This window comes from Apostichopus japonicus, chromosome 21 (genome assembly GCF_037975245.1).
Source record: "Apostichopus japonicus isolate 1M-3 chromosome 21, ASM3797524v1, whole genome shotgun sequence".
Taxonomy (NCBI): Eukaryota; Metazoa; Echinodermata; class Holothuroidea; order Aspidochirotida; family Stichopodidae; genus Apostichopus; species Apostichopus japonicus.
Window position 1 is genome coordinate 19,204,218 of NC_092581.1, and position 20,077 is coordinate 19,224,294.

General features: G+C 36.6%; 2 protein-coding genes across 2 annotated transcripts in view; one reads left to right on the plus strand and one right to left on the minus strand.

Annotated features, from left to right (window-relative positions):
* LOC139962409 (protein mago nashi homolog) overlaps positions 1-20,077 on the plus strand; it is a 183,793-nt gene that overhangs the window by 28,164 nt on the left and 135,552 nt on the right. The window lies entirely within an intron of this gene.
* The window catches only part of LOC139962404 (radixin-like), a 50,208-nt gene that overhangs the window by 17,707 nt on the left and 12,424 nt on the right, over positions 1-20,077 (minus strand). The window contains exon 4 of the mRNA XM_071962318.1: positions 1,109-1,204. Coding sequence (XP_071818419.1) covers positions 1,109-1,204 — 96 coding nt within the window. The remainder of the gene's footprint in view (positions 1-1,108; positions 1,205-20,077) is intronic.

Below are 20,077 nucleotides of genomic sequence, written 5' to 3' on the forward strand. Positions count from 1 at the left end.
AATGGTCAGAAGAACATTGAATTGGTTCAGGATAAACCCAGTATCTATTTAAGTTGCTTCTTGCCTAACCATCCAAAAATTGTACATTCCAAACAAATCACTAGCCCACACCTCCTCAAGGCTCATTCCCCCACCAGCCCCTCCCCCACCACCCTCTCTCCCACCACCCCTATCCACTGGAGAACAAAGTAGAAATCTGCTTAAACTGGAATGATCTTCCATATCAACCACCATTCCACAGTTTGAGTTACAGCTGAAAAGTACAAATCGTTTTCAGTTTTCCACTTGGAACGACAGCACACCACTCACATATGAGAGAGTGTTACTATATAGCGGACTTCCCTGAAGGAAGCACGGTACACACTTATCTCGATGTTTTCGACAACAAGTATGCTGTTTCTCTCTCATTGAGAGATAGCCTGCATCCTAGTACCAACCACTACCATCTACATACTGTTTGTCTCTTCCACGACCCATGACTTCCATGTCAACTCTCGTTTCACATTCCTTAGGAATGCAACATTAATGTCTAGCAGGGATGTATTCTAAACCATTTTACACTAAATTTCTCTCATTTCACACAGATATAAATATTCATTATGGTACACTACTTGTCCTGTTGTCCACCCAGAATAAATTATTTGAAAATGGTAATTCGGTTTCAAAATATCCACAGAAAAGAACAAATATACCCAACCATACACACAAAAGACATAAAATGGTCTTATTGTTATACAACTGCAAACATGTAGAGCAGGCGTTTCTACATAGGAACGATAATATGTTATACCTGAAGGAAATACAGATCCTTCAAAACTAGACTGTCCCTAAAGTTTGAACACTATATTATTCCCTTGATCCTACAAGCATCACCAAAATGGTATAATTTCCTCTCTAATTTGGTCTGGTAATTAATAGTCAAGGTCTCCAGGAACCGAACCAAATGTAACCACCTTCACTTCACCGAGGTGCAACTTCAAATACTGCTCAAAATCGACGCAGTTCAGAACATCCTCATCTTTTGACAACAACACCTCGAAGAACAAAAGTCCCAGTGGTGGATTTTTTCCCCTCTCTTTTTGTATATAAAATAAGGAAAAGTGCAAACCTTTTTGTTAAGTTTAAGCCATGTGATGTATCCCTTGGAATCTGTGTACTGTAGACCGAAAAACCAGATCTCCCGAAGACCGATCGTCTTAACGACCTGTGAAGAGAGAGGAGAGAGGTGGGTGGATTAAGAAGGATTCATTCATTTACTTGTAAGATTTATGGGAATCTGGCAGAGTTAGTCGCTTATGTTGCGATCGAGTTTGAGATGCAACCAGGGAATTGAAGAGAGAGCTCAGAGATGAAGATGACTCCGATAGTCAACAAGAGAAAGGAAATGAGGCAGGAAACCCATGGAGATAAATCATCTGTGTCAGACGAGATGGAGAGAGGAGAAGGTGGAAATTGACATTATCATAATCTGGTGACGTGATCAAAACCTGAAGAATGACTTGTTTCTTCCAAGATTTAAGACCACAGGCTTTGCAGTCTTCCAAATCTGTGGTTGACAACATGTTTTATTGGCTGTTACGATCTGCCTTACATTTAGAGACTGGACAGTTTCAAGTAGGATGGTGACTTCGAAGTTCGCCCACTTAAGACTTAAAACACCCCAAAACTAAATCTTCTGGTATAAATCATTTGAAAATATACTTCATATGGTGGGAGAATTTTGTTATAGTACGATACACGGCCAAACTTTCTTTCCTGCAAACTGTTTTCACGTTGTTTTCCAAGAAGATTCTTCGTGATTGTGGAACTGGTATTTCTTGCTAGAGTATTGCGAATTTCGGCCACGCAACCTACAGTGTGGCGCTGGTAAAAATTGGTGGCGCTGTTGCTCTTTCAGTAATTATAACAGACTTCATAGATCTTCGTCATTTTATTGACAAATATGTAAGTAATTTCTTGCACACGGGTCATTTTGGAGAGAAAATAACTGTAGCTTCGTACTTTTTGGTGAAATTTGGCTCTTCCTGTAGGTTTTCATGGTGAAAATCGTGTATTTCTTAGGGTGCCCGAACTTCGCAGTATGGCGAACTTCGCAATACTGACTATACTATACCAAGTTACGACAGATATCTCCTTCAATGATGTATGTCACAATGTGGGTACCGTACTATACGTCAATGAGTTTGATCATATTAGGGCAATAGTAATACTGTACTCGTAAACTGTGCAATGTGGAATTGTTTACGGCACGCGATAAATTCTAAATTTACAATGATTAGTAACTCTGTCATTCTTGAAAAAGAGAGAGCAGAAAGTAAGAATTATAAAGTACTTGATCATAATATATCCACTGTTGCATATATACACATGTTGGCCTCAAACATTTGGGCTATTTACTGGCTATATGCCAGTAGATTTCGCTGTTTGCCAGTAGAAATGAAAAGGCACTGGAGTTTTTCCGCCCAGTTGACATTAAACAGAGCATAAACACATGACCAGCAGGTTAATAATCGTCAGTAAGGATATCAGCATGATTTCCATACCATACCTAACATAAGCTCTGTACTACATATTAGTACTGCTTATTATCAGCCTATATTTATGCAATACCTGATGTGTGCGTTCATGCAGGAAACTGCCATGGGAACTCGACATTAGCAAGTCAAAATGTTTAAACATTGGCTAAAACTGTCAATATAATATTCAAAAGCCTGAGGTGGTTGAGAGGTAGTGACCAGTCACCTGGGAATGGGGAGGGCAAAGGGGGAGCAGCCACCTAGGAGGGGAGAGGGTGAGCAGTCACCTGTGAGGGGGAAGGAGGGGTGAGCAGTGCTAAATGGTAACCAGATCACTCTAGTAAGACATAAGGAAGTAGCAATGAAACTGAAAATACTACTGCAGTTCTCTCCTGACCACTCTTTCATGTTTGTTTAGTAACCAAAGAATCTCTTTCAGAGAACTTCACCTTACTTACAGCATGACGCCAGGAAGGGAAACCTAATATAACAAACAAACAAATTTTTATTCCTCAAAGACATACAAGACAACGACTCTCGAATTCTTTTTGTATAAAGAGGCGTGTGACAACACAACCAATTAATTTTCCATACAATACTTCAAGTTACACAATGTAGTAGTTAATACTGTAGAGTCTGTCACAGGTAAATGTCAGGGGGTATTATCCCTGTAATCTTACCGGCAGCAGTCAATTTAATTAGAGCCGTACAAAACCCGGTAAGAATGAAATTAAGATTGTTTTAAAAGCAGGCGGATGTTTGTTTCATAATGTCAACAAGTGTAAATTTATCTGTTATTTTTGTAAATTTATGTTCCCTTCTACTGGTGGCTTGTCCAAATATTCATTATATTATAAATTCAAGGTCTCTGCACAGCAAGGTACTACATAGCATGTTAATATAAAACTTGCTTGAAATATGATAATATTTGCCCTTGGCAGCCAATTTGTGGCAAAGAAGTCAAACCTTCGGTGGAATAATTTGAGCAAGGCATTTACTGCTCATTTTGCTATGAATTCTATATATGTATGGCACACTTTAACCAGGTGAAGGTATAACTCACAGCTTAAACATTTAATAGATGGATGGTGGGAGGGGGGGGGGAGAGGTCTAGAGTAACAACAAAGGTTATTGTACTAACAACCACTGTATCACCAATACAAAAAACATCAAACTTTGAAATTCTGGTTCAGATATGAGAATTATGGCAGCCTGCTCAATATGTTAACTTAATGTATAATGTAACGCTTGCTGGGTTCATTTCATTAGGCTGTGCATAGCCGTCAGGGCAGTGCTACTGCTGAACGTACAAACACATGCTGTCATGGAGAATGTTAGAACGCTAGGTAGTATCACCCTAACTGCCTGCCATACCTTTATTTGCAATATAAAATATAGTGCAGTAGTAGATACAAGGAGGAAATTCTAGTTGACCTCCTCCATCCTACAGATGACCAATTCTTTTCTATTTTCATATAATAATAATGACAGTTTTGCAATGCTTTGGGATAATTTTAAATGTTTTCTTCTGTGATGATGAGACATAGCTAATATACTATGTGAAATTTGAAAAATGCAAAGAAATTTGGGCTTAGATTAACTCATCGGTACATTTTGTGCTTGTGCATATTTGTTTATGCCTCAGCTAACACTCTTTGGCAAATACAGCCGACTGCTTTAAGGAAAGTGTGGGGGGAGGGGGGGGGGGGATGGTGGGAGTAGAAACGAAGTCTCCTATTTGTACCAGACCAACAGCATCAGCATTCCATGAATTGATGGGCAGACCGTGAAATGAATTTCCGCCTACGGAAAAGCCCAGGGAGAAGAGAGACCTAGTCTCAGAAGGAAACGATTACAATTCTTGATCCATGTCTCCTTCAGCTTATTTACATAAAATGGTTTTACTGTATAAACAAGAATGAGAATACGATACTAGAGAAGAAGGTTTCCATATTCTGTCTTCCAATCCTTGGAGTTACTGATAGCTCCAATTACAAGATGTCCTATACTGTATGTAAGCATGTAATATATGTTAGCCACTGAACTGATGATGTAAACTTGCCATACAAGAGAGGCCTTTTAAAGACTAAATCTGTTGCCATCTGAGAGGTCCAATTACTCTCATGGCTCCAGCCGCTCCTGATTTTCTATACCAATTATGACTATTGTGCTTGTCCATTTATAAGGAAAGTATTACATTTTGAGTATCTATAAGGGAACTTGATATGCTTTGAGAAGACTGGATTCTGAAAGAAATTATAAGTATAGTTCTAAGCAAAAGAAAAGATATGGATGATGGAGATGTGGGTGATAATTAACCCCCCCCCAGAAGTGGGTCAAGCGGAGGGGGCATGGTGCTTACATGTCTCACAGTTTATACTAATCTTTTGTAGAACTATATATATGTTACTTTATCTATTGTAAAAGGTAGATAGAAAAGTGCTACAAAGGAGTGAAGTCATGTAAGGTAAGAGTACAGTAAATAACTTAACAATGCAAACCATCTAAAAAACTAATATAAATTTAAAAAAAGTTGACTAATCATTCCAAATCACCAGTTTTGGACAAATTTTCTATAGACATGCCTATAGTATATATACTGTACACATGACTTTTGTATCTGGCAGCACCAAAGATGACTGTTTGTATGGTTCATTTAATCTGTATGCTGGATTAAAAAGGACCAGCATGTCCCTTTTTAATTAAAATTTCATTTACAATATTACAACCTTGGAAGTAGACCTTGAAGTAGACATACCCAAGTCAGCATTGTACAGAGTGATTAATGGAATTATTTGTATATCCAATAACAGACAATCTCACAGAAATTCAAGTGCACAAGAAAAAACATGGTATTTTATAAGGCTATTTGCTATGTAATTAGGGGAAAATGTGTAGCCGGAACCTTTGTTTCATTAGCATTTCTTTTACGAAGAAAAAACTTCCAGCCTCCACCGGGATTCAAACCCGGGCCTCCCGCTTTATATGCGTACACCCTAACCACTAGGCTATGGGCGCTGATTGTACGTCCAGTAGTCGAAATCGGTAAGGAAGGTCGTAATTCCACTGTAGGCGTTTGCCACCTGTATCGAATAATGCTAGCTCTGTTTTGGTGCCATATTTGCCTTACTCTAGAGATCAAACATGATGCTAACCAACTAGAAATCATTTGTAATTCCTAAAGCCGGATCTCGAAATATATATTTCTCGAAATATACATATATATATCTATATATCCATCTATATATCTATCTATATATATACGACTGAAATTGTAGTGAGTTGGAAAATCCAGAACAGTGAAACAACTTCCTATATAGCCTTCGCAGACTACTCTCAATAATTTGTGATGGTGAACCACAATTATTTACAAACTTTTGTGCAGCAGTAGACAGCAGTCTCTCCTTGTATCTAAAGTGCTTTCCTAAATGATCCACTTTCCATCTAGAATCAATCAAATTTTAACAGATTTTGCTTTAATACAGTACTGTCATCTCTCCCTACCAGCAAAAAAAGATATATGTCATAATGAAATGAACACCTGCAGCTACAAATCCAATAAATAGTTATTCATTAACATTGATAGATATAAAATCCGATATGAAATATGAGTCCTTGTTAGGTACTTTCCCTACAAACATTTCTATTGAATTGTTATTTTTGAGGTGGGTGGTATATGCAACCATATAGCTTTTATTGCATCTAAATGCATTAGACTGTAACTTGGACCCAACCCATGTAGTAAGTTAATCTTCAGAGATGATCAAAGAGCCGTGTTACATTACAGACTCAACCCACTCTCAGCACTAAATTGATTTGACTCGGTGTTTGTGACAACTGAACAGGAAATTGACATTTCTTTACTAGAAGAAGAAGTCGCAAAACCATTTAAGCCATGTGATGTGCAACTTTTTACATTACAAATTGATCACCAAGTGCGGTATTCAACACCGTGCTCTTGGTCTAATTTAAAGACATATGTGGATGAAACCATTTGGATGCTCTTACAGTTACGTATATAATTAGCCAGCCAATCCCCCCTAAGTTTTAATGTTGCAGAAACATTTTGCATCACACCTTTCATGCATTGTGACTTTGTTCTATATGGAAATGTTTGAATACATACATGTGTGAAATTTTATCACATAATTCGGTCAGGAAATTGAAAACTAAACCGACGCAATGCAAAATGTATTATAGATGTACTTGTGTTGTGTACTGTAGTACCAGTAGAGATGAGACAATTTTAGGAATGTGGTACTGTCATGTCCCCTGCTTCATAGCACTCATACTAACAGTATGTGCAGCAGTACGAATAACCTGTATTTATTAGATAAAGGTTTGGAGCTGTTCATACTGTCAGTATGAATGCTTTGAAGCATGATATGTGAGGACAGTATAACATGGTATTAGCATTAGGATCAGATTATGGCTTGGAGCTGTTCATACTGTCAGTATGAGTGCTTTGAAGCATGATATGAGAACAGTATAGAGTGGTGTTAGCATTAGGATCAGATTATGGCTTGGAGCTGTTCATACTGTCAGTATATGAGTGCTTTGAAGCATATGAGAGGGCAGAATATAGTGTTATTAGCATTACAAATGTTTTCTCGCTGGCTGTTGTACAGCACCTCGCATCTTATTACTACTCAAAGTGGAAGGAAGTGGCTTGGTAGTTAACTTTTTGACATCTACTTATTACAATCCCAGAGAATACTGTATCTCTGTGGATGGAACTTAATATCACATTTTAACAAAAGATACAGTAGACATACTTTTTGAATGAGCCAAACTTCCATTGCTACTTTCAGCAATGGCACCATGCTGGTTGACAACCTGCAACAACACTCCCACTTTATGCCTGGTTTATGCAAGAAGAGCTACAGTAGTAAAGGGTTCAAAGTTCAGATTATCTCAAATTACACAATGTCTGTAGAGTTCTGGAGCAGTAAAGGTCAGGTCTATGTGGTTAACAACTGTGCATAGTTTCATCATACAGATCAGACTATTAAGATATATCTATATATATATACTGTAGGTTTGATATACTAGTACTGTTGCATGTCAGAAAAGTCCATGGCAGAGGAAACGAGGAATCTGAATACAAACATATTAACAATAAAATAGGTTAAATAGAAAGACATGGGGTACATGAGTGTTCTCCAGATGTGGGTGTAACTATATAAATTCCATTGTTATGTTAAATAACAGCCGGTATAGGGAGTCCATCCACTCAAGTTTCACTCACAATAATAGTCACATGTTACACTGTATACTGAATAATTCATTTGGCATGGTTGCTATCACATGGCAAAATGTTGTCACTCTAAAAGTTTGGCAAATTGCTAGTAAAAACTTAAATATGTTAAAGCAGTTTTGGTGCATAGGTCTATGTCATTCTTCAGTATTTTATGGTTCATTGAAGCAAAATAATTCATAAACCTCAAAAATGCTATATGTCAAATGTGAGCACTAAATTAGTCATTGCTGTCATTGCTTGGTTGTACAAAGACCTATTATCATTGACTGAAGTAATGAATGGCACCCAACACAGACCAATAAGAACAAAGTCACATATCTCTCTCTATTCCAGTCTATATCATGCTAACCTGCACTGCATGCCAGCAGTATATTGTCATCAAATATCATATGTACATATTACAGGGAATAACTTAAGTGTTCAAATTTTGTGTCAATATTTTTGAAGACTGAAATTTTTTAAAGGTATTCTGTATTGGCCCCAAATATGCTAGATATTCCAATATGGTCACCTTTGGTAAAAAATTCTTTCACTGTATTTATTACAATCTTCCACGAAATTTTCCTCACTGGGACATTCAGTCATCTTGTGTGTTCCTTACAAATGTCTGGGAACAATTTGGAGAGTAAAGACCTTCAGGAAAGTACTTTTTAAGAACTTCTAGCAATTAAAGCGTGCTTTAATTTGGGGCCTATGCTGACTACCCTTAACTGTTGGACTTTATGCCCAATGAAAGATGCTAAAATGACACTGGCCTTCTTACACTAATGAAGTAAAGAGAAAATTCAAATTTCTAAGATCTATCATCCTACACTATCAATTACCAAGCTTCTTTCTCTCCCGGCCCCTCCCCCATCCCATCAAACACCATCACCAATTTACCAGGCACAAGTTGCTGACCTAACTAGCATTCAATGTTGAACTTTGATTCTATACAAACCAATTCATGCTGCATATTTCTTGTCTATTTCCCATTACCAAGACAAAATAAGTTCAAGTGGTTAGCACACAGGACACTCGTCTTATAAGATCAAAAGCAAATAGAAACCCTGTCCACCATTTGCTTATCCTCTTCATCGTCAACGTAAACATAAAGGGCTTGGACCTGTATCAGCTGGTGTTATTACTTGATGTAAGTTATATGACCATAGTGTACTACCTAAATGGATCCACTTGCTTTTTCACTCAGTATTTTATGGTTCCTTTCCTATGAATATCACATTCTCAGCTAGTAATTTACACATTTTCACTTCCAATAACTATTTAGAATTTAAGAATTTACCCACGTTCCCCCCCCCCTCCCCCCATTTGACCCAGTCCATCCTCTAACATCATCCCTCTGCAACCTTCCCCATCCATTCCACACAAATGCCTTGTTAGGTATCATGCATGCACTAGGGTAGTGAATAAATAACCAGATATTGCATGTACAAAGAGCTGGCAAACATGGCCACATTCATTTACTCAAATGGAAAATAACTAGAGAAGATTTTGTGCACAGAACCTGCATATTATAATAAACTATATATATATGATAACTTCAAAAGTTAAACAAAAATATCTGAACACTACATTCCCATGTGAGAAGCATTTTGCTGAATCATGACACCAAAGGGACAAAATAGTAACGTCAGTTTATTCAATAGGTTTGGTTTTTTATCTCGATAAGATTATTGGCAGAACGAAGTCAGCCGACACTTTGCATAAAGAGACGGGAGGACAACAACGACGTGAGGATTAAATTGATAAAGATCATCTTTAAATACCCAGCTTTAAAGGTCCTTTATAACCTTCTCCTTCATGGCAATCTTTTCATTGCACAGATGCAGATATAGCACTCACTGTCTAGAAGAACACTGAAGCTACTGCATTAATTATCTATAACAGGTACTATACACAGACTGTCCATGAACTTCTGTATGAGGCGTGACCCATCCATGGGTCACGAAACATTTTTCGGTAGGTCGCAGAAGTTTACCAGACTGTTGGAAAGTTGACCTGTACTGTACTAGGCAAATGAGTTTTTTCACATCTCCACCAACTTTCATGTAGTTTTGAGAAATCCATTTCAGATATTACTGAAATTTCTACCCTATTCAAGTTATTTCTGTTTGGTGATCAGATTTTTCAGTCCTGTACAGTACATGCATAACAGATTACACAAAATGATGAAATGAAGTAAATACCATGGAAACCTTCACACCCTACTAACTCTCAAAAAAAGTTGCTAAATCCAATAGTACCATTGACCTTGTTAGGGGTATTCAGTTAATGGGTATTTTTGAAGGTTATATGGTCCAAAGAATTATTAGTGTAACAGTATCTGTATTATAACTATGTAGTATAGATTCATATAAGAATTGTACATTACGTCAGGGAGAAGAGTATTACAGTAGCACACTAAAATACTTTTTATGTTGGCTATTTAACATTGTAGTGCAGCAAACATAAGTATTTACAGGGCTGCAGACCCAGTGTATTTTCAGCACTTGATATTACATTACGATTGTAGACCTCTGGACTGCTGCATGTGCACACATTATCTGAAAGTTATTTCCTGGCTAAGATAACAGGAATTTGCACAGACTATTTCAAAGCTTTGAATTATGTTACAGTAAGTATTACAGAACATATCAATAACCAAGGCAGTTTGGGTATCTACTGCATCAAAAGAAATACCTTCATTTTAAATGCCAAGTACTCACAGTATGTATATGAGATTTGTAAAATTGTATCCTGATGAGAAAGAGCACCTTACTATATGACCCTGCCGGGTATCGAACCCGGAACCTCCCGCTAGGCCTCATTGCTTCAAATGCCCTCGAATTTATCCGCTCGGCCACAGCAATGATTATTATTGAGGAAGGGGAGATGATCCAAGCGGTGAGCATCATTGGGGTGGGGGAGGGGGCAAGGTAGGATGGGGTGGGAACAGGGTGCAGTGTTAACTAGCTAAGTACTGTATTATGTTAATAAGGTGCAATAACAGAGAACAGAAGCATTGAAGTAATACGTACCCTGAGAATACGTACCCTGTACTTCATATACTTGAGCCACTCTAATTATATCTCAATGACCAAGTCAACAAGTTCAATCCCTATCAAGTACTTCTTCAATTAATACCTTATGTGATAATACCGGGACAAAAGTTTACAATTAATACCTTATGTGATAATACCGGGACAAAAGTTTACAAAATGCACTCTCATATAATCAAGCTAATTTTCTTTTCTAAGTTAATTATAAATCTTGAACACACATATCCCATTCTCTTCCTCTTTTTGTCAATTTTTCACCCCTAGTTCTCCCCCTCTCCTCACCCCATTCTCATCACCCACTTTGCCCACATCAGCTATTTTCTCCTTACTTATTGCTTCATCTCAGATGGAAAGTCATATCATTATCTCAAAATGAAAAGGCAGTCCCATAAAAATTACCATCAACAAAATGCAACCATGCAATTACTATACATATTCTATGCATACTACTTTATATCACGGCCTGATTTGTTGTACAATGCTTAAAATCGTACCAGTATTCCAGCTATACACACAACCTATATAGTAATTTATTTCCAAATATAAATATATAAGGGTGAGGCTGACTGATAAACCAATAGAAAACTTTAAGAAATGCAAAAGTAATCATATCTTTCATTAAAATAATACTGAAGGAGATAGAGAAAGAAACCAAAGGAAAGCATTTAGTGAAATATTTGACAACAATGGGCTGAAATGTTGTCTTTTTGGGAGGGAAAACCATTTCATTCATTTTAGTTACTATATTGCCATGGAGTGCCAAACAGGAAATAATTAGATTGACTCATCATAATAATCATTAGGTCATCATAACACAATATGAAAACACTTCCCCTAAGTTATTTTTCCTTTGAATTTGAAACTGAAACTAACAAAGGTTTTTGCTTCTTGTCACTGGACTTGAACTACAAGCACACTAAACTCACCACTTTAATACACACATAATATTGTGAAAACAATATTACAGTCAATATTATTGGTTGCCATTCTCACTGAAGAAAAAAAATACCTTCACAGCAGGATTCAAAATCAGATCATGTGTAATGCCAAAAATTTGCAGTCTCTGTTAATACTCGAATTGACCTGAAATCTTTCTTCATAATTTCCACAGAGAGTCAGAATCTGATGCAATCTACAGACCGAACCGGATGGTGAGACAAGATCTCTCCAGATAGGAGAAAGTCCAGCTGATTTCATAACTCTTCAAATATTAATAGATCATTACCTCACCACTAAAAGATTTCTACCGATGATATGTCATCTCCAACCATAGATACCTTTACAGTATGACAAAGATTTAGACAATAAGCCATCCGTATCAAATTCAAGTATTTGATACCATTATTGACCGTCAAAAACAAAGAAGATTATTTTGCTAAGTACTTTACAAGGTTCTGCGGCGTTAAGATCTATCAGGAATGTAAATGTATTAGGTAGGCTAGATATAGGCTTTAACTGGCATACTAAGCATAGGAGTTGTGCATCTAATGTCAACTTAGGCATTGTACTATACAGCGGTTACAGCCCCACACAGTCAGGAAATGTTAGTTACCTGGCAACAGATAGCAAAATACATATTTCAGTAATTTAATGACAAACTTGACCATTAAATTATTCACAAGAGTTTGAAGAAGTTCATAGAACTGTAAAAGTACAAAAACATTGTAGCAAAATGTAGGAAATTTTTCAGGAGGGTTTTTAAGAAGCATTCTAGGAAGATGCTGAATTTGACATGAAGAACTTCAAGTAGTATGTTCAAGCATAATTATTTGTTCCGATATAAACACGAACATACGGCTCCCTTACTCTACACTCTTGGTCGGTACAATATGCAGTTCTCAGTGATACTCATTTCGGTTGTTAAGGGATCTGTCTCAATGAAAAGCAGATTACAAAAACATACATACATACATACATGCACGCATACATACATGCACACACACACAGTGGTGTACCAGAGAGCAATAGATTGGAATGGGCCGGTAGCCCAGCGGTGCTACAAAGGTTACCAGATGCTCTAGACACTATAGAGCAAGAGTGCAGTTGTTGTGGAGAGACAGGTGAGTATGTGAAATAGTAAAAATATACATGCACACAGTACATACATGTACACATTGTAAAGCGTACCAATGTTCAGTGCATATACGTACCTATTAACATAGCCCACATCATACACTAGACTTATCTCTTTACAACTCTACCCTAAGCATAAATGAATCAGTCTTTATACAGTATTACAAAAAGTCACAAAGCAACATTACTCGCTTCTACCAAACTTGATACATATATTTATATATAACATGATGAGGAGCGATTCTAAATATAATAACTCTGACCTACCACTAACAGTATAACAGTCTGTAGGAAATTTATTTCAAATCTTATCGGGTTTTTTATTTGCTCTAGGGAGTTACCTGAATAATGCAGCTGGCAGAGGCTAAATTTATTGCTCAATTTTTTCTCTCAAATTTTCATAAACAATTCATTACTATGCAGCAAACTGTTGCCATTTTATGCCTTGGAGCAAATTGACTCTGCAGAATGGACATGGATTTGATCTAGACAATTAAGGAATAGCACAACATTATGTCTAGGAAACAGAACCGTGAGGATAACCTTGCATTTACCTGTATATTGAAGTACAGTGATGTTTTTTATAAACTTACTGTACAGTAGCATGGTATAGCCATTATTCCTGATAGAGGAGGGTGTTAGGTTACCTCTCCTATACACACATCTCTCCTCAGGACTTACCTCTCCCCCTGTCCACATTTTAACTTTGCAAAGGTAGAAGCTAGAATGCAAACCAGTTGGAATGTTACTTGCCTTGCAATATCACAAGTTCCATTATGACAACAGGTTTTTGTTCATCGGTATGGTTTCCAATGCAATATCTGGTGGATCCATTACACACTATCAACCTTACCATCTTGCTGACTATAGTCCTTACAAAGCCCTTTACATATTTCCCTTCCCTCATCTCAATTTGTAGACTTTTTGTACCTAATGTAGCTGTATGGTATCTATGGGTAGAAGTTGGTTTAATATGACTAGGGTAGGGTGGCAACCACAGGCATGACATCAAACTGGAGGAAGCACATGTGAAGGACTAAAGGAGATACATGATGACATGTGCTACTAGTCATGAATTATGTATTAAAAGATTGTGGGAAACTCTGTAGGTTTAAATGCATATCACATTGCCCATAGTCAACAGTTACCAATGTGCACAATAAATAAGTACAATGGCTGGCTGTTTGCACAGTGTTCATAGAATACATATAATGTGTGTATGTATACTATGTAAGTACTGAAGACCTATATATACCAAAGCGTTTTCAGAACATATATGTTTTTACAACTAGAGTTTTGAAGCTTGTTTCTACAGTACAAGCTGTAGGATTCCGTAAAAATTGAATGTCATTTGTTTAGTTATGCTTCAAAACTCAAACCGCTTTTTTAGAAATGTTGGGTATTCGTTCGGATAGAGGTCATTACGGGGGGAAGACATTGCGCTGCATTGCATTTACAAAATCGGGGAAATCTGGTCACCCCAGTATTATGAACCTGACAAGTTAGACATTTAGTGTAGTAGATTTGAAGACTCTAAACTTTGTCTCATATATATTACTACATGGTCAAAAAAAAAATGAATATTTTTAATTAAAGGATTTGTAATGTGCACAACATCCACTTTACAGAGCACTCAAGAAGTTCTTTTGTACAATAACTGCAGTCTGCTACACATGTTTGCATATCTATAGCAATTTACAGATTTTGCACATCATTTAGTGATGTACTGCCGGGTAAATTACTCCCTGCCCTGCGGTGACAGGTAAGCATATACAGCAAGGATTGCAAATTTGCATACGTACGAACAGACAACTACACATCTATACAGAAACTACTATTCAGTAGGCCATTACTCTATAAAAAGACCAAAACCTAATAAAAAGAGTTTAATTTAAATGCTGACATGGCATCATAAAAAGTTAAAGACACAAACATGTTTAAGGTTCTCACCACAGACTGCAGATATGGTAAAGAGAAAGGGAGCCCCCCCAAAAAAAATCCCTAGTGCAAGGTATCTTTGTATTGAATGAAAGTGAAAATTAATTAACTTTGGAGTACTGTTACTATATATGCATAGGGCATGAAGTGAAAACGAGACATGATATTTAATCCATAGTAAACGGTGAGCACTCCAAGAATAGCCCAATCACGGATAGTTTACAATCACTTGAAAAAGTTAACTATGTTGAGAAAGTTATAACATTGACCAGGAAATTCCTGACGTTTTTGCTGCAGTAGAGATGGTACTATGATAAACATATATAAGGAAAAAGTATACTATACAAGTCCATCTAGATGATGATCAACTGTATAAAAAAATAACAGTTTTCCTACAGGTTTTCCTACAGAAGCTTTTAAGTACCATTATTGAGTTCTGGTATGTCTTTATATAACATTGCTATCATCTCCTCTTCAAACATGATTGGATAAAACTTAAATGTTTTTAGCCTCTTTCGAGCCCAATCAATTTACTGCGCATACGGTTCACATACGTTAGCTTTACAATATTATTACATGTCAAGAAGCAAATTGGAAATCTCTGCAACTGATACATTTCCATATTTTGGAAATGAAATTGGTGCTACTATATTATAGTTTGGTATTGGGTAAGGATCATGGGGAAAACAATCAATCAAAAAAACCTATTTTTAACAGAATGCACACAGATCTGTTATGTAACTACACTACTGTACACTTGTCATCGTTCAGCTAAAGAATGGAGCAAAGATGATAAGAATGAAGACTGATCGGGGTTAAAGGATTCGATCTGGTATTTATAATATACTTAAACAGTGGGTCCAACGTTCACATATTGGCACTGTTACAGTGTGCCAAGCAAACCCATTGACTTGCTTATGTGTGATTTAAGGGGTAACGTAATTGCATGTCTTGTTTGTGTGAGATTCTAACTGATTACCTCAAAGAGAACAATTCAAGCACTGATTTACAGAACTCCTTGAAGTGTGGAGAGCAATGAACACAGCATATGATGTACTGTATTTGGGCGTCAAATGCAAATTGCGGCCTGGATGTTTACTTTTCCCAGGGGGGTTCTATCTATCCATAAACCTTGTTTCATAATGGCTAATGAGCTATGTAAAAGACCAAAGTTACAGGCAAGAAAATTAACGCTGACTGAGCAACTATTGTTTTCAGCTTCTAAATACTGTAAAGCTATCACCAAGTAGTGGAAAGGTGGGGGACACTTACTAAATATTTCAATGGTTTCTATGTTTTACAGGGGCTTATAATTACCTGTCTAGATACTAAACTTGATATCCAATACTCTAGTACATAAGTTAGTTTCATCTCAGAGAGTGAGAGCTCTGTATCTTTACTGTACATACACACTTTACACACTGGAGAAAAAACTGGATCCTATGTGACCACTCCAAAACCCACCATTTTCAGTGTTAATGACTTAACGAGCCACACTTCCCTTACTTGCAGGAGTGGCCAGTAACCTAATAGCTGTTTCAATGGGGTCAGAGAACAGCTACGTTGAACACTTTTTCACAACCCCCAATGTAGGTAGGTTGTAAAAAATGTAGAAGAAATTTTCTCAGAACCGCTTCTCAAAACTGTGTCTGTGTTCATATATATATATAGTGTAAAAAGTCCAGCCCGTAGCTGCTGGAAGTGTGTTCACTGTTCTTGATTTTCCAAATCATTGCCATTCAAAGATGTAAACTGTATTCGTATGCTTGCTCGTAACTCATTAATTTCCACTGCAATTAACATACAGTATAGGCTATACGTATATATATATATATATATATAAACATACATATATACATATATCATATATGTATGGAAATGTATACTGTTAAATATGATACACTGAAGGAAGCTAGGAAGTGTGTCATGTCAAAGATACCGACAGCTGCACAAACTATATCCCGCAAAGCTTCCTAGCCCAAACGAGCCGCTCTTCATACCCAGGATCAATGCAAACCGAAGCATGTGTTTTGTTCACCCGATTCCTCAATGATGTATGCAATGACAGCTACAGTATTAGACTATAGCATTAATTCCATCCTCTCTCTCTCCTCATCAACTCTCATGATTGTTTGGGAATAGGATGAGATGAGTCATGACAGATGTTTACATCTCTTTAAACACACCCAGGCCATCGTCTCGCTCGTCTCATAACGTAAAACTACGCAGCTGCATCGTCGTGGATGTGAACCGACAGACATCTTACTCCTAGTCTGGTTCCGGGAGGTAACAAGACTCCTGTGACAGTAGCCTCTCGTATCTTAATATACAGGAAACTTTACAACATTAACAGAGGTGAAAATGAATATTACCGTGCATACTGTGAATTTAGCACAGTATTTAATGTGTAAGTTGATGAAAATTTTCTGCCCAAAAAATAGTTAAAATACAGTTTATTAGGTTCTCTGCATAAAAATTGCTATGAACCTTGCCTTTGCTAAATAAAATTCACCATATTGCAGATCTATTGTTTTGTGATTTGTGTAGACTTATAGTTTGATTTAATAGAAAAACTATCGCATGTAGTCAAATTGTAGATTTGAAGTTTGTATGATATGTAGATAGAAAGAACTGCATCCAATTCTGTGTATGAAAATCATTATCAATGAAAGCTACTTGCATTCGGCCAACAATTCACCAAATCAACTCATCATTCATTTCAAACCTAGATTGCAAAAATTAAAACAACACCATCCAAGATTAGTGTTTTTTGAACCAATTAAGTGAACGTTGAGGATTGAAGTCTTGGCTACTGAATTTGACGTCGATTCTCCAGCTGGATTGTTTATAAGTTCTGGCCAAATCTGTCTAGACTGCATATATAACTGTTGTATATTATCAATGTTCTTTGTATTTTGTATCAATCATTGTATTGCTCACCGCAGATATGTAATTTCCTTCTGGGATTCAATAAAGTTGACTTACTTACTTACCGCAAGTTCCACAATTTTGATCTGCGTTGCTTTGCTGTTAATAAAACCAAATATTAATCTGCCTTGTGTTTTTATGTTTTTGTTGTATGTTGTGAATGTTCCCACATGTGTTGAATATGTCCACATGGGGAACCTGCATCCAACTTGCCCAAGACAAACTGTTTATATATATATTTTTTTCCTTTGCTACTTGTCAATTATCGATATATCACATATTATTGGAAAAAAAAAACTTTTATGACTAAAGTAATTCATCAAGCATCTACAGTTATTGCCACTTACAAGCAGCATCAGCAAAGCTTATATTAATGACCTCTCTAAATGTAGCAATGAAAATATTAATAATTCAAGAAGGCTTTTAAAATCTTGAGTACTGTAAACTTCAGGAGTCAGATTCTAATTTTAACTAATTTAATTTCTATTTGCTGAATTAAAAGCAAGAATTTTCTTATTATTTCAGAATGATATCAGAGGCAATATAATTTATGAACAGATGTGTCATTTTGTCTAGTGACAAATTAGAGGATAATTTCAGTTCTTAATCCCGTTCCTAAGGAATACAAAAATTATGATTTTTTATGTTTTATAAGGAAGGCAAATTGAAAACCTATATTCGACTAGGAGGCTGGTGTTTTTCATATTTTCTGTACAGTAGATGCAAGAGCTAAAAACAAGTTCTTCAGAGGAAAACTCACTCTACGAGAAACAATAGTTAATGATACAGAGAACAATGCATAAAGAGAAATTGCAATTGGCCGTCCAATTTATATCAAACCATCGGTTTCCTCTGTACCTAGTGTAGACTGAATTTTAATTATACCAGACTGTCGGACAATCAAGACTAAATAAGGCCTTACACTTGAAAAATTCACTCACCATGATTGAGAATTTTTTTTCCCCACCTTGTTATTTTTCATCATTGCAGATAAATCTGTTATGCTAATATTTGCGATGAATCAAACAAACATTGATATATTTTTTAATTGTCAATCAGGGGTGAAATATGAATAGATCTCCGACAATTGGTCTAATAAGTTGGCTCAATCTGTTGGCCAATATAATCGCAGCAAGAATGGACGACAGGTGAAACGCAATATTAACAAGAGAAATTTCAGACTCCAACGTCATCATTACCTTCTACTGTATGGCAGAAATATTCACCATGAACAAATCTAAACAAAGTAGTCTTGTTTGGATTACGAAAAAATCGAGCTTTCAAGCCGAAAGAAAACAAGAACACATAAAAATTAAAAATCATCCACTTTGATACTTCTAGTAATTACATACTGGCTGCTATTTTTGATGTTTTGTGCATTTTTCATCAATTAATCAAGCCTCAAATTCTTGCTTCGAATGGGAAAAATACCCCATGATTCAAAAGATACTTATTTAGCACTTGAACAGTGTGTACAGTACAGCATTTTTCTGCAAGTTGATGATGTCCAAAAGATAGCCGAAAATGGTCAAGCAAGCTGGATTCCTAACGATGCAATTGGTCACCGGAATAAGACTTCTATACTTTGTTAATGGACAATGGGAGCACAGTGTTAAAATGTTACCAGTTAATGGTAACAATTTTAATCATTAGATGGGAAAGTGCAGTAGTAGATTCGTGACATGTAAGAGAGGAGTACAGTAAGTGAAGAAAACTGCCAAGTCATTGCAAACTGGATAACATATATACTACAACCCTCACTGGTGTATAAATTACCAACGATATGATTCACCTGCCATTCTCCTCTCCCCTAACCCCCCCCCTGGCGCCCCTTCTGACCATTTCCGGGTCACCAATCACTTTCTATCGACTGTACCATTCTAAAATAAAACACCTAAGTTGGAGAGAGAATTTCTATCTGCATGAACCATCTTGGTTTTTAGCTTTATGCGAGCTACCTGTTGCCAGCATGGTCAAGAACAAGGCAAGAACAAGGCCTCTAAGCACTGACAAAGTATCCTTTGTATTTTTTGTTGATAATTTGAGGGTTGAAGGTAAATAACATTGTCTCTGAACCACTACCAATATATGCCAGTTATTCAGAAACTTGTACAGTATCTTTCAGCAACAAGGATTTTGCAAATTTCAGTCCTATCAATGACAATATCCAAACTAATAAAGAAATATCACCATTGAAAACTGAAGCACTAACCACTGTGTGATGTCATGTTTGGAATATTTACCCAGGGTATTCAGTCATTCTGTACAATTTGACAGAATATCTCAAAGAAAGGACTAATTTTGTGATGCCATTTGAGGCTATT